General features: G+C 38.0%; 1 protein-coding gene across 3 annotated transcripts in view; it reads right to left on the bottom strand.

Moving 5' to 3' along the window:
• The window catches only part of TNIP3 (TNFAIP3 interacting protein 3), a 103,079-nt gene that overhangs the window by 20,183 nt on the left and 68,562 nt on the right, over positions 1–14,334 (bottom strand). For all 3 annotated transcript variants that reach the window (XM_025420493.2, XM_049097284.1, XM_049097285.1), the window contains 5 exons: positions 14,006–14,092; positions 10,327–10,407; positions 8,284–8,349; positions 6,805–6,936; positions 4,206–4,334 (listed from right to left, as the gene is read on the bottom strand). In XM_025420493.2, coding sequence (XP_025276278.1) covers positions 4,206–4,334; positions 6,805–6,936; positions 8,284–8,349; positions 10,327–10,407; positions 14,006–14,092 — 495 coding nt within the window. The remainder of the gene's footprint in view (positions 1–4,205; positions 4,335–6,804; positions 6,937–8,283; positions 8,350–10,326; positions 10,408–14,005; positions 14,093–14,334) is intronic.

The following is a 14,334-nucleotide window of genomic DNA, read 5'->3' as shown; positions in this document are numbered from 1 at the left end:
CACTACAGGCTGCAGAGAGTGCTCTGCTCTCTTTTCTTCTTTTTTTTCCTTTCCTTTTTTTTTTTTTTTTCTTTAAGAGAGAGAGTGAGCACAAAAGTGTGCAAGTGGGGGTGGCAGGGAGGGCAGAAGGAGAGGAGAGAGAGAAAATCTCAAACAGGCTCCATGCTCAGTATGGAACTCAATGCATGGTTTGATCTAATGACCATGAGATCATGACCTGAGCTGAAACCAAGAGTTGGACACTTAACCAACTGAACCACCCAAGTGCTCCACACTTTCTTGACCTCCAGTACAACTTAGTGATTTCACTGTAGGGTGAGGAGGTGAAGGAAACAAGAGACACTTAGATTTGCCAATAAGATTATCATCATTATTCACTAGACCATGACCTCTTACATACACTATACTTTGTCAGATCATATAAAAGACATTGCCTCTATTCTGAAGACCTTGGTTCATGATGAGTTCAATAACATACCTGCCAAAATTGAGACACAACACACCTCATCCTGGTGTGGTCTAGGAGCCTACATACAATATGACTACTTGCTCATTATCAAATGAGTCCTTTATACAAATAGAAAAGTTTCACTTTCAGAGCTCCAGGATTTCACTTCCTCTGAATTTCTTTGGTAGTTTCAATGATGATCATTTGATGATACCATTAGTAACTTACTTTCTTGAATTACTGTATAATATGGTCATATAGGTAAGAAAAAAAAAGCATAGTTACTGTCTTAAATATGTATAGACAGGCTAAGAATTTTCTAATAGAGTATCTTTAAACTCTATGGATACCGTGTGGCCTGATGTAGGTATGTATCATTTTTCAGGAAGTTGTAAGAGAAACAAGAACTTTTTTCTTCCTCCAAGAAGAATTTAAAGAAGCAACAAATGTTTAATAATTAATGTTTTGTTAGAATTTGTTGCTAAGCTACAGAATTTTAGGAAGTATCATATTAGTTGAAACTTTTAAAAATGTGTTAGTAGTAATGGAGAGACTCTAGTTTGGGGTGAGCCAAATGAGTTAAGATTTCAATTAAAAATGCCGATTTCATATCCTACACCTATGAACAGACTGTTTTTGTGGGTCTTGCTCTATCTGAATTTCCTGGTCTACCTTTCATGTTACTCAGGCTTCTAGAAATTTTGCAAATGAGTCATAAATGAAAGGTGAGTTTAATCAACATTTATTCCATCTTGGGGTTTTCCAACTGCCTTGAACAAACACCTGTAATCTATTCTAGAATAGTAATTTACTATCAGCACAGGCATACTAAACAGATCTACCCATCCCACCATGGTGAGATGTTGGACAAATCAACTTTGTCCATGGGTGGCACTGGCTGCCTCACCTCAGGTAATTTCTCTTACTATGGTTAAACATCTGGATTCTCTTCAAGAACTCACTGAAAACAATGCCCCTGGGTATTTCCTTCAAAGCAAATAAGTTGAACTAAGTACACACAGTTGTGTGAACTTCTGAAAAACATATGTTAATTACTAAGCTGAGAAGCTACAAATTTCTGCTGAGTGAATGGGTCAGCAGACAGTCTGATTGTGCAAGTAGGGTGGGCCCCAAATTCCATGCTGCGATGGATGGTATGCACAGTTACCCAAATCAACATTTGGAGTAACTTCTATTTATTACAGTGGTTAGGAGAGGAAATAAAAGAAAAAGAAAAGAGAAGAAAAATCTACAGTGTAAAATTCTATAGTAATTTGTAACATTTCATTAGACTGATACATGAACTAAATGAGAAAAAAAACTTTTCATAGCTCATCACTTTATATCTATGCTTTTGAAATGACACTTTAAGGTATAGATGTGGTGGGCAAAATCTTTTCTGGCCTGAAGTACTCTTTTATTTTTATTTGTTTTCACTAGTCATAAATAATGCATTATGCCTGTTAAAGCAGGAAACTCGGGACCAGAATTGGCTATTGAACATATTATGTACTAGAGAAATTATTTAATTAATTCATCCACTCAATAAATATTTAAGAACATATTGTGAAAAAGGCCCTGTTGCTGGCATTTGAAATAGAACAATGAAAAAAAACAGGAAAACTTAGGCCATACTATGACTGTTGTATTTGTGAATCCATGCCTCCAAATAAATACATATTAAAATTGGTTTATAACTGCACTCTTGAGGCACTTGGGTGGCTCAATGGTTGAGCGTTGCCTTTGGCTCAGGTCCTAGTCCCACATCGGGCTACATGGAAGGAACCTGCTTATCCCTCTGCCTATGTGTCTGCCTCTCTCTCTCTGTGTCTCTCATGAATAAATAAATAAAATCTTTTAAAAAAAAAACCCTGCATTCTTATTAAGGTGAATAAACTAATGAAAATGTTTTTTCAACCCAGAGTTCCATTTTTTTTCTCCTGATTTTAAGAGAAATTAAACATATTAATAGGCCATTAGAAATATCATGAGCCCTCAATACTGTGCCTACTATCCTAACAGGGAAGTCAGTTCTGCAAAACTCCTACCCCCATGGAATTTACAATCCAGACTTGGAGACAGGGAACAAATCTGATGATAAGAGACACTGAACATATACTGGATATCAATAAATTCCAAAGAAACATTAAAATAGGAAATATGCTAGAGTATGTAATTTTAATTAGAATGGCCAGAAAAATCCTCTGAGAAGGTGACATTTATATAAATACCTGGATTTTGCTCAAATTAATTGTTCTCATTTTCTCCATTTTATTATAATCACAAGGGTTAAAAAAATTTCCTGACTTTTAAAACATTCTGTTGACTATAGATACAGATACACAAAAATGAAGGGTACACATAGACATGGGCAAAAACCAGAGTCCAGAGTTCTTGGCTGTTCTAATTTCTACAGGGCTTATATTCTTGTGCCAATATTTACAGAAATGAATTAGAGAACAGAAGAAAACTTATCAAATAATACATTGCAAGTGGGAAAGATTTCAAATGTAATCTGAATGCTGGTTCTTGTAATTCATCTGTTGAGGATTTCCAACAGAGAATAAAAGGGAAAAGTTATTTGCCCTAAATTTGTATCTGAACATTGTTTCCTCTCTTAGAGGATAGAGAAGTACATTGTTTATGAAGTCTCTACTTTTCTACTTTCTCCTGACCAGTAACTTGCCTCACAAACAGATCAAATATAGCATCACATTTGTAAAGCAACCTGTCAACTACACAGGCACATTACTTAACGTTAACTTTGAGGATCTTTAAATGATCCTCTGAACACAGGTTAACTACAAGATGCACAGTCCAAAATACTGAGCACTTCTTCAAGGCCAGTCACCTACGCTTGTTTTAGAAGGTAATTTCTGTTACTTTGGTCAAGAAATATCTAATTTGAGAGACGAGTATCTTGATCTAAACATGTACTAGAAATATTCCTATGGTCCACATCTGTTATGACTGTCTGAAAAATCAACAGCAAAGGATTTATTTGCTTCTTTAAGTCAGAAATCCCTTCCCCAGGAAAATTAAGCTATTAGTCCATAAAACTCTCACAGATACACACACACACACACACACAAACTCTCCCTAGTCATCCTTTGGCAGCAATTCACAGGTAGCCCCTTTGATTAGCTAAGTTGAAGCAAAGGCATTTAACCACTTGTGTTTTTCTAACAGAATTGTTCCTCCAACCCCTTCCGCAACCCCAGACCCCACACCCCAATTAAAAGTGAATTTTAGGCTTATTCTATGTTAGGCCACAATCTCAGCCTTGGGCTTGGCATTTAGCATGATTCCATATAGACTGCATCACAGCCAGTTCCATAGCGATGATTTTAAAGAGCAGCCTGTTTCCTCAGGAAACTTTTGTGGTTGACCAAGAGGTCTGCTATTGTTCACAAACACCCACTTGCTTTATGTGGTTCTCGAACTAAAAAAAAAAAAGTTCTTTCTGTCTTCTAAATTTTCTCCTTGTTTCTCTTTATCATGCTTATTTGCAAGGACACTAATTTCTTAAAGCCTCCTTAGCCATGTGTGGCTGAAAGATGCAGATAGGAGTGTTCTATAAAATTACAGAGAAGCTCCTGTGTAAGCTCCCAAGACTAGTTGCTACACTGCAGCACAGATTTCGTTGTGACTCTCCATTAGGAATGTGCTTTTTTTTTTTTTTTTAAGAAAAAAAAAAGGAATGTGCTTTTTAGAAGGGATCTCTCCTTCCATCTCCCCAGTCTGACCTGGCTGATACCTTATTGAGGCGTTTTATTTCACATTCGTAATGTTCCTTCTTCTTGCTTATGAGAGCATTTTTTTCCTTCAAAAGCTTATTTTCTTTCTTCAATTCATGTAATTCTTCATTTAGGCTCTCCTTTTCCTTCTGAAGTAAACAACAAGAAGACAAAATCGAAATCAATAAAATTCAGATGAGATAATATTATAGGAATACTTCCGAAATACAACAAAAATAGGACCTGCTAGATTTCCATTTAATGCTCCATGTAAGCAATATTCTCTGGGTGGAGGGCAGGGTTCAGATAGAGAAAATCTTTCTTTAATCCGTAGTTTTTAATACTAAGTTTTATGATGCCAGAAAAAGCTCAAAATCCCCAATCCTCACTTTCAAGGGTCAAATGCGTCCACAGAGTAAGCTAGTTCCAATGTACTGTTACAAAGTGACATATAAGTGACTTAGTAAAAGTAATTAAAGTTCTAAAAAGAAAGAAAAGTGTCATTGCAACAAAAAATAGGAAATATCTCAAAGCTCAATCCTGCCTGCATCATTCTGGACCGAAGACAGGGAGAAGAGGATAAAACTTCATGCAAATGAGAGCCTTCAATACAGATAATTATTCAGAGCACCGTGTTGTCGTGATTACTACTTTTAAAGGGTAGAGATTAAAAAAAAAATTAAAAAAAAATTAGGTAGAGATCAATCAGTCCAATGCCATCACTCCTGCATGTTCCAGATAACCTTCAGGAAGTCCTGTGTTTTAAAAAACTGAAGCAAGGTCAGTTGCTTTGAATCCAGTTTGCTCTGGGTTCAGACAACATCTGTCTTCTAATTCTTAATTTTATATTTTACTAAAGATTTTATTTATTTATTCATGAGAGACAGAGGGGGCGGGGGACAGAGACACAGGCAGAGGGAGAAGCAGGCTCCATGCAGGGAGCCCCACGTGGGACTCGACCCCGGGATTCCAGGATCACACCTTGGGCCAAAGGCAGGCGCTAAACTGCTGACCCACCCGGGGATCCCCAATTTTATATTTTAGATAGCAAACTTTTTGTAGAGTGAATTGGATCCTTAACGTCATTCAGATTTTAACCTAATAAGTATTCCAGAATGTAGGTAAATCAAGATGAGAAAATAGCTAATATATATGTTAAAGTATACTATTTTAGTAATTAGTATTTCCCAATACAATTATCAGATTTAAGATATCTAGCTTAGGTGATTCATTTTTTTTAAAAAGTGATAACATGTCTATTTGCTTTTCCTTAGAATGGGCTCATACACACTTAGAAAAGGAACTGATCATTTTCTAACTTGGCATAATTTAAAAGAAAAGGACTTCAACTAGAATATGGTTCCTTCCAAGGGCATGAGGCCACGATTGCCATGATTCCTGATCAGGGTCTAAATGGAAAAGGAAGGGACTGCTCCAGGACCAGAAGGCATTGCTAAACCATGTTTGCTTTCCTCCCACCCACTGAACCCGAGATGCCCTTCACAAAATAAGAAAATCTACACTAAGGACTGTCCGCACTGATTTTAGGCATTGCCTGAGGATTGGTGTAGGTGTTAAAATACAGCCAATGCCTCACAATATCAGTCACAAGACTTCACCTGAGAAAGCTACCGTTCTTGTTTTATCTTAACATACATAAAAAAATGAGAGGCCACTAGAGCTTAAGATTTTTCTCCCATTTTCTACAGTATCCATTAAGCCCCATAACTAATAATAAAACCAAGAGCATTTTAGGAGAGAAGCCTGTGGCTTCAGGACCACCATCTTGCTCTCAGCAGGATTAATAAAGACAGAATCTGGGTATCCCGGGGTGGACCAGCGGTTTAGCGCCACCTTCGGCCCAGGGCGTGACCCTGTAAACCCGGGATTGAGTCCCACATCGGGCTCCCTGCATGGAGCCTGCTTCTGCCTCTGCCTGTGTCTCTGCCTCTCTCTCTCTCTCTCTCTCTCTCTCTCATGTGTCTTTCATGAATGGATGAATGAATGAATGAATGAATGAATGAATACAGATAATCTGGAGACGGGGTTCAAGTCCCATGTTCCCAGGTACTAGGTTGGCAAGGTTGACAGGTCATGCAACCTCTTCACATCTCAGCTTTCTCAGCTTTAAAATGGCAAAAAGAGTATTTTCCTCACAGACGGGCCGAGCTAGTTCAACGAGGTGATGAGGGCGAGGCCGTCCCCCAAATGTATTTCTTATGATCCCAGACGCAAGACCTATTTGTAAAACTCTGTACGCTGAAAAGCAGCTGTGCAGAGGCAAGAGACTGCCCATCATTATTAACACCCGTAATAAAATAATATACATGAGTCCAAGCAGGGTTGATTCTCTAGGCTGAAATGCTCTAGAAAGGCAGCGCCACGTCCCCGGATCGCAACCCCCCCCCCCCCCCCCCGCCACGAACGCCCGTCCGCGGGGGCCGCACCGAGCAGCCGAGCAGCGCGGGCCCCTAGCTCGGACCGCCGCGCACGCGCGCTGCTCGGCGGCTCCGGGGCCCCGGCGCGCCCCGTGGGCCCCGCCCCAGTGCGGAGTGCGCATGCTCAGGCCTTGGGGCGGGGGCGGGGGCGGGGGCGGTCCGCTGCGCGCGCCCCGCCCACCTCCTGGCGCTGCAGCCGCTGGCGGGTCTGGTCGCGCAGCCTGTCGCTGTCCCTCTGAGTCTGTTCCCTCTCCTTCTCCTGCGCGCCGAGGAATCTTTCTGCCGCGTCCAGTTTCGTTTTCAGCTCTGCGACCTGGAGAAGTCGTTTACAGAGAGTTGCAGACGCGCCTTCTGAAAGTCACGCCCGAGCCCAAGGCCCCCCCGCTCCTGGCGGCCCCTGTCGGCAGGTTCCGCTTCCCACCAGCCTTCGCAAAGATCCCGACAAGTGCAGCTTAAAAAGAGCTTCCTCGGGGTGGGGGGGTTGGGGGGGGTGCGGGATGCAAACCCCGTAACCAGCCTTCAGCCCCTTCCCTCCTTTTCTCCAAACCACACCGCTTCCGAGGGAATAACATTTAGACCTTAGGCCGGGACACTTCTGGACCTGCCCTTCTAAACCTGACTCTCGGTGTGTGCCTTTTCCTGGCCTGAAAAGGGCAGCAGCGAGGAGTAGGGAGTAAGTGAACAAACAGGTCTGCACCAGAAAAAAAAAAACAAAAAAACAAAAAACAAAAAAAAAACCAGACATGGCTTTTCACTCATCAGTCCTGTGCGATGCTTACGCCGCTACAAAATGCTAAGTTAGTCTTCAAAAGTGATGCGGGTCCAGCAGAGAAGCCTCAGGAAAGGGTGAAGGCCAAAGCTGCACCCCATTGAATAGAACAGGTGGCCTGACCAGGGTGGCCCTGGTGCAGTGGGAACTGTATCCTGCACTTGCTAAATACTTCTGCCTATCAAAATGGGGAAGAAAAGAACAATATTACTATGTTACTCACTTGTGGTCAGGTTTCTTAATTCTGAATTATTTAGGGAAATTTACTTTTTCTTTTTCTCCCTCTTTGAACGTGGGATAATTTAAAATGATAAATTGACTTTTATCTATTAAAAGGTATGCTCTCCAAAAGGTTTCTCACCAAAGCAAAAGATTCTTGATAGAGAACACACGTTAGTGGAAAAGGGGATGTCCCACTTCCCCTCATACTTTCACTGTTACCGTTGTTTATTTTTCTGTGGAAATAGCTTGTGCTATCTAGTTAAAGATTTAGAGAACTAGCCTTATATAAAACAGTCTGGACTTTGAACCATCTCTCATCTCACTTGTATGTAACCTTGTGTGTTCGTGACTGCTAAGAACAAAGCCAAAGCCAGGATTTTCTGTGAGCTCTGATAAATGTGTGCATAAGAACTCTAGAGACATCTCTAGAGGCTATTTTAGTACTTTTTTTTTTTTTATTTTGCCATGCTCAAGATAATTCACTGATATCTTTCATTAATCTTCAGTACCAAGAGGCCAATAATACACTCAACACCTTTCCCCCACCCGCATCGTTTTTCAACAGTTGGCTAGTCACAAATCTCCTTCAGCTGAAATCAGTGAGAATCTTTACAGACTTGGTCCCCAGCTAATTGATTTAAAGCAAATACTAAACAGAGGGGTATTTACCTTTTTTTCATATGACTCTTTCATGCTTCTAAATTGCTGATCCCATTGCTGGTTAACTTCCAGGAGCTGAAATTATTAAAGTTTGGTAAATCAATATGAATCTTTGCCCATTCGGAAATTTGGCCAAAATGAAATCACTTTTTCAGGTTACTAAGATTTTGCAAGCCATGGGTGAAGACAGTATTCCTTCCACCAAATACTGGTAGGGCTGGGATGATTTAATTCAGTACACTCTCCCCATTTTCATAACTGGCTCATATATGAAAAACTATTAGGTACTCAGTATATCTTGCCTAGTCAGCTGAACCATTTATTAGCAACTTTCAACTCTGCTTAGTTATTTGAATTTTCATCTGTGTTTAACCCAATCAAAATCCCATAAAAATTTGTGAGTGTTGATGGTTTTATGTAAGATTTATTAATATGTAAAGGGTCTTTTTTTCAAATCTTTCCATATTTTTCTATGTGCTTACACTGATTATTATAATGAAGTATTTCTTCTAGCTTTTAAAAACAGAATTTATATTAACAAATTCCAAATCACAATAACTGATCATGTGCTTACAATATTATGCTTTTTAAAATCAACACATTATTTGTAATGCATATGCAATGAATGGATAATACCACCTTTTTCAAAGGATAGATTTTCAAGGACTAATAGTTTTATCATAAGACAATATTTAGAAATGATTTAGGCTGAAATTTGGAAGCTTTAAAATTATGTACTAGATAAAAGGAAGAAAAAACACTGTGACCCACGTTTTACTTTTCTTGTAAGGGAAGTCTGTAATTTCCTACATTAAGAGAAATTAATTCCAACACTTTCAATATAGGACAGAGATCAAGAAGATAGTCACAATGACTAAAAAGAAGCAAGATATTCTCCAAATTATAAAATAAAATATATAATTCAGACAGGCAGTCACTAGATAAGTCTTATGCTGGAAATAGATATAGGTATTTAGTAGAGACTATGTAATATTATTATATAAGGATATCTGATCTGTTGGCATCTTAAGGATTAAGGACTATAGGTATTTAGTAGAGACTATATAATATTATTATATAAGGATATCTGATCTGTTGGCATCTTAAGGATTAACGTTAACATTTCTATGTTATAGTACTATTACTCTGCTATTGTTCAGTAATTTTCCAGAATGGCACAATATTTTACGCAGTATCGAAGAGGAGTAGACCTCACCACAGAGAAAACCATGAGGGATGTAACATTTATAATGGTTAAGAAAAGGAATTTAAAAATTGACAAAATACACAGTGCTAAAATTGTTAACACTTTTCACCTCTTCATCTGTCAAGAAGAATAAAGAGTTTCTAACATTCATTAAACTCAGAAAAATAGAACTCAAAATAGCACCCATCACATCCCTAATGGCATTTTTGAAACAAGCAGTTTTTTTAATGATAATTACCCCTAACCCCTATGTGGTTGGATGTCCAGCTCATGAAGTCATAGCCCCTAAGTCAATTACACTTTAGGCCTTTAACAGTTTGAGTTTCAAGTTGTGTTCAAGTTGCAAGGCATATTGGCACAGATGATAAGCTCACATAGTCCATGTGGAGGAAACATCTAAGTTCTGAGAAAAATTGATTATAATTATTGGATTCATGACTGTCATTTTTTTAATATCTTATTTATTTATTCATGAGAGACACAAGAGAGAGAAAGAGGCAGAGACACAGGTAGAGGGAGAAGCAGGCTCCATGTAGGGAGCCCGATGCGGGACTCGATCCCAGGACTCCAGGATCACGCCCTGGGTCAAAGACAGGCACTAAACCACTGAGCCACCTGGGCTGCCCAACTTTGTCATTTTTCACTCATTTACAGACACTGAGAGACTGAGTAAGAGAAATATAGGCGAATAAGAAAAAGCACTCACTTTCAAAATAATGTCATGCAATATCCTAGAGATAAATACTGTGACCCAATAACAAAAATAAGACTCAAGATATACATTCTATTTTATTCTTAGCATTAAATCATGGTACAAGTTGCTTCAACTAGTATTTTTTAATTACCTCTTTTCTCTGTTTTTCCAAGCACCTTATCTTTTGTTCAAGAGAATTTGTCAAGTTCTTTCTGCTTGATGATTGATCACACTTAAAAAAAAATAAAAACAGTGAAACAAAACTCTATAACATAAAGAGTAGAAATGCATTTGGCCAACTCTCCTGCTGCGATTCATAAAAAAATATCTTATTGTAGTGGTAACAGTCCTCACACCATAGTCCCTCATAGAGACCTATTGATGGATAAGCTTTATATTATGTTTCAGATTCCTTTATATGAAGTAATTGAGAAAATAATTCTCTAATAAATTACAAATGTTATCTATTCAATAGACAAATGAGAAATCAGGATTTAATGAGTTTGAGTTTCAATCTCCCTCCACCCCACCACCAAAAAAAGGAAACTAAGAGTACAGTTCTTATAGAAATCAGGTTAAGTTTCATGGATATATTTTGGATATTTACATTAAGTAATAAACATTTCTAAAAAAAAGTCATTTCTGTAGATGTGTCCATATCTGAAGAGCTGCCCTGGTAAAAGTCAGAGGAATGATAGAACTGTCAAGAAAAAAAAGACTAATAGATACAACTGAAAGGCAGCAAATTGATTCTAAGACTATAATAAATTAGTTACCTCAATGTCCATCATATAATTATGTTATAGAGAGGTTGGCATCGAGGTTGGTTATCTGGTATATTGCAATTTTAACCAGCCCTTTGAATAAAGCTAGTAGGTTATATATTTAGATAAATAAAAAATCATTGGCACAGCAAAAAAGTTAACCACCTTTCTCTTCAGCTTTTTTTTTTTTTTTTTTTCTTCCAGCATTGGGGGTATTTATTTAAAGAAAGCACAAAAGCTCTGGAAACTGTGGGCCATCTGTCTAAATGGACCACCAACAAAGTTCACTTAAGTGCTGTTTTCTCTATACTAACTCAATAGTCTTGTTACCATCTCATTTCTGAGTCATATAAACAATACAATGAATCTGGTGATGAGGATACTCCTAAGTCTGCTATTCAGTTTTAGGCTCCATAGTTATATGGAAATTGATTACAGATATTCACGAACAATTAAATCTTTTAAAAATGTGTTGGCTTTCATCAAAAACATTTATAGGAAGTGTTCTTTTACAATCACCATGGAATTTCAAGGCTTTTTTTTCATTAGAAATGATTTATAAAACTATTTTTCTATCTTTTCCCTACTTATCTATGTCTCACTCAATGTTTTAGGACTGGATGATACTTTATATCTTTATAAATTCTGTTCTCAGTTTTCTTAGCTTCTTCTTATTCGGACCCATGTACAATTAGGACCACATTTTAAAAGAGAAAATCCTCTGTGGGTCAATAAATTCAGAATTATTATACTTACTTCTGACCTTAAAAAGCTGATTTGGCTGAGTTCTGAAAGTAACATCAAAATCCAGGTGACAGGGGCACCTGGGTTGCTCAGTTGGTTGTTTGCCTTTGGCTCGGGTCATGATCTTGGGGGTCCTGGGATCATGGCTCAGATCATAATCTCTGGGGTCTTGAGATGGAGCCCTGTATCAGGCTCCCTGCTCAGGGGGAAGCCTGCTTCTCCTTCTGCCTCTCCCCCTGCTCACACACTCTCTCTCTCAAATAAACAAATAAATAAAATCTCAAAAAAAAAAAAAAAAAGTCCAGGTGATAATACGTTGGGTCTTATAAGGGCTTTCCATTTTTTTAGGTAGTCTAGACTCGTTCTGCATGAGAACAGGCTGAGTATTAGGTACTTTGACATGAAAAATGCTATGAGCCAACTGTATTTAGGGTGGCCTGAGCTCAGCAAAGCAGTACAGTGAGACCAGATTCCAATCCAGTGGTTCTTAGTACAAGAACACAGAAAAGTCACTGTGGGATCTTGCTAAACACACGGCACCATGAATACCGAAACAGAACCCATTTTCTTCTTAATAGACATTTTTTTAGAGCAGTTTTAGGTTCGCAGCAAAATCTACTGGAAGGGGCAGAGATTTCCCATATGCCTGCTGCCCCCATACCTATTTACACATTATCGACATCTCCTACCAGAGCCCTGCATTTGTTGTATTTGATGAACCTTTATGGACACATCACCCAAATCTGTAGTTTACATCAGGGTTTATTCTTGGTGTTGTACATTCTATGAGTCTGAACAAATGTATAATGACATTGTAGTATCAGAATAATTTCACTGCCCTAAAAACCCTTTGTGCTCTGCCTATTTATCCCACCTATATTTAATAAATTTCAGAGGTTATAGTAATTCTATACTAAAGTTCAAGTTTCTCCTATTCCAGGCTATGCTTGGAAACACAGACTGGGGGTCCTCAAAAAGTCTCCTTTCTATTTGTGATATAGACAAAAAAAATCTGTGACCAATAAATATTTGTATGACCCAGCCTTCCAGGAATCCTGATTAAGAGTAATTAGAGTGTGTTTTTTTGGCATATATGATTTTCTCTGGAAAGAAATTGTAAAACATTTGGACTTTGGTTTTTATTTTGTAAATAAGAGTTACTGAAAAGCTAGATACTAAATCTGTGTGTGAGAGAAAAGCATAGTAATAGGAATTGCTTATAAGCAGTAAATATATCACAAGGGGTTTCTCTGGAGATTAATTAACGTGTTACCATATGTCTCGGGTATGTATTAAAATGAAGCAAAGTCAATCAAACACAAAGTTTTGGCAGAATTTTCCATTTGTATTTGCTTTATCTACCAGCTGCTAATGGAGGCATCTGATGTTTCAATAAATACAAAGATTTTTAGTCATTGGTTCTACTAAGGGCCCACTGACACAACAATTATTCTTTGTATAGTGTAATCTGTGCTTAAAGTATCTGCATATTTCTTTCTCACTTATCGGAACATCTAGACAAACTTCTAAGATATTCAAATTCTGATCCTGCTAAATTAGGTATCTAAATGAACCAGAGAGTTCCACTTAGTTTGCTATTATTATACCTCGGTAATCTCTAAAAAGAACCTTATTTATTTTTTAAAATGATTTGATTTATTTGGGAGAGAGAATGAGAGAGAGAGAGAGAAAGCAGGGGGAAGGGCAGGGAGAGGGAGAAGCAGATTCCCCATGAAGCAGAAAGCCTAATGCAAGGCTCCATCCCAGGGCACAGGGATCAAGACCTGAGCCAAAGGCAGACACTTAACCGACTGAGCCATCCAGGCTCTCCTGAAAAGAACTTTAAGAAAGCACATTCATTCATTCGTTCATTTGATAAGTATCTCTGGCAGTAAGCAGTAACCCAACAAAAACCATGGTATTAATTGTACATACATAAATATTTTACTACGGCTACTCTTTTGCTCTATGTTCTATTTCCAACTACACCAATATTCTTTTTTAAAATTTACATTGAACCAAATTTCTCTACATCAAGAGCAAAATATGGAGCCCACTGAACTGGGGAGCTGAAAGGACTTTGGACAGGACTTAATCTCACTTTGCAAAACAAGAAATATAGCTCAGAGGGATCAAAGGAAATCCAATGGACACCAAATATTTTTTCCTTGTTAAATAACATTGATCAAAATTACACTGCAGATATTATCTAAAGAAAGCAAACTAGCCATTTCTACTCCTATTTGTCATTGCATAATTAACTATTAGAAATGCAATCGATGTTAGATATGGTCAATTCATCCCCTAGAAATGTGTTCTTACCTCTGCATGCTCCATAGAACCTTCTGCAGCACTCATTTTAGTTGTGCCCTGTACAAAATGTGCCAGGGAAGCTGTTTTTCCTGGAATCTTGGAAGACAGGGAGAAAAAGAGAAAGAAAATGTCTCCTGCGGTATCTTTTAAAATGAGATCAAATATACAAAATTTTAAAAAGACCACACAGTTAACTCATGATAGAGAATAACAGCAATAGTTTTTCGTTAAAAATAAACAGAAGTGACTCTGTATATGATTTACAGAGAATAAGGTCATAAGCACAGCATCTGTGATTTTAACTTTTCTTCTCTTCCAGATAGGGATTTCCCAGGATG

This window comes from Canis lupus, chromosome 19, assembly GCF_003254725.2.
Source record: "Canis lupus dingo isolate Sandy chromosome 19, ASM325472v2, whole genome shotgun sequence".
Taxonomy (NCBI): Eukaryota; Metazoa; Chordata; class Mammalia; order Carnivora; family Canidae; genus Canis; species Canis lupus.
Note: the sequence above shows the minus strand (reverse complement) of the source record. Positions and strands in the feature narration are given on the sequence as shown.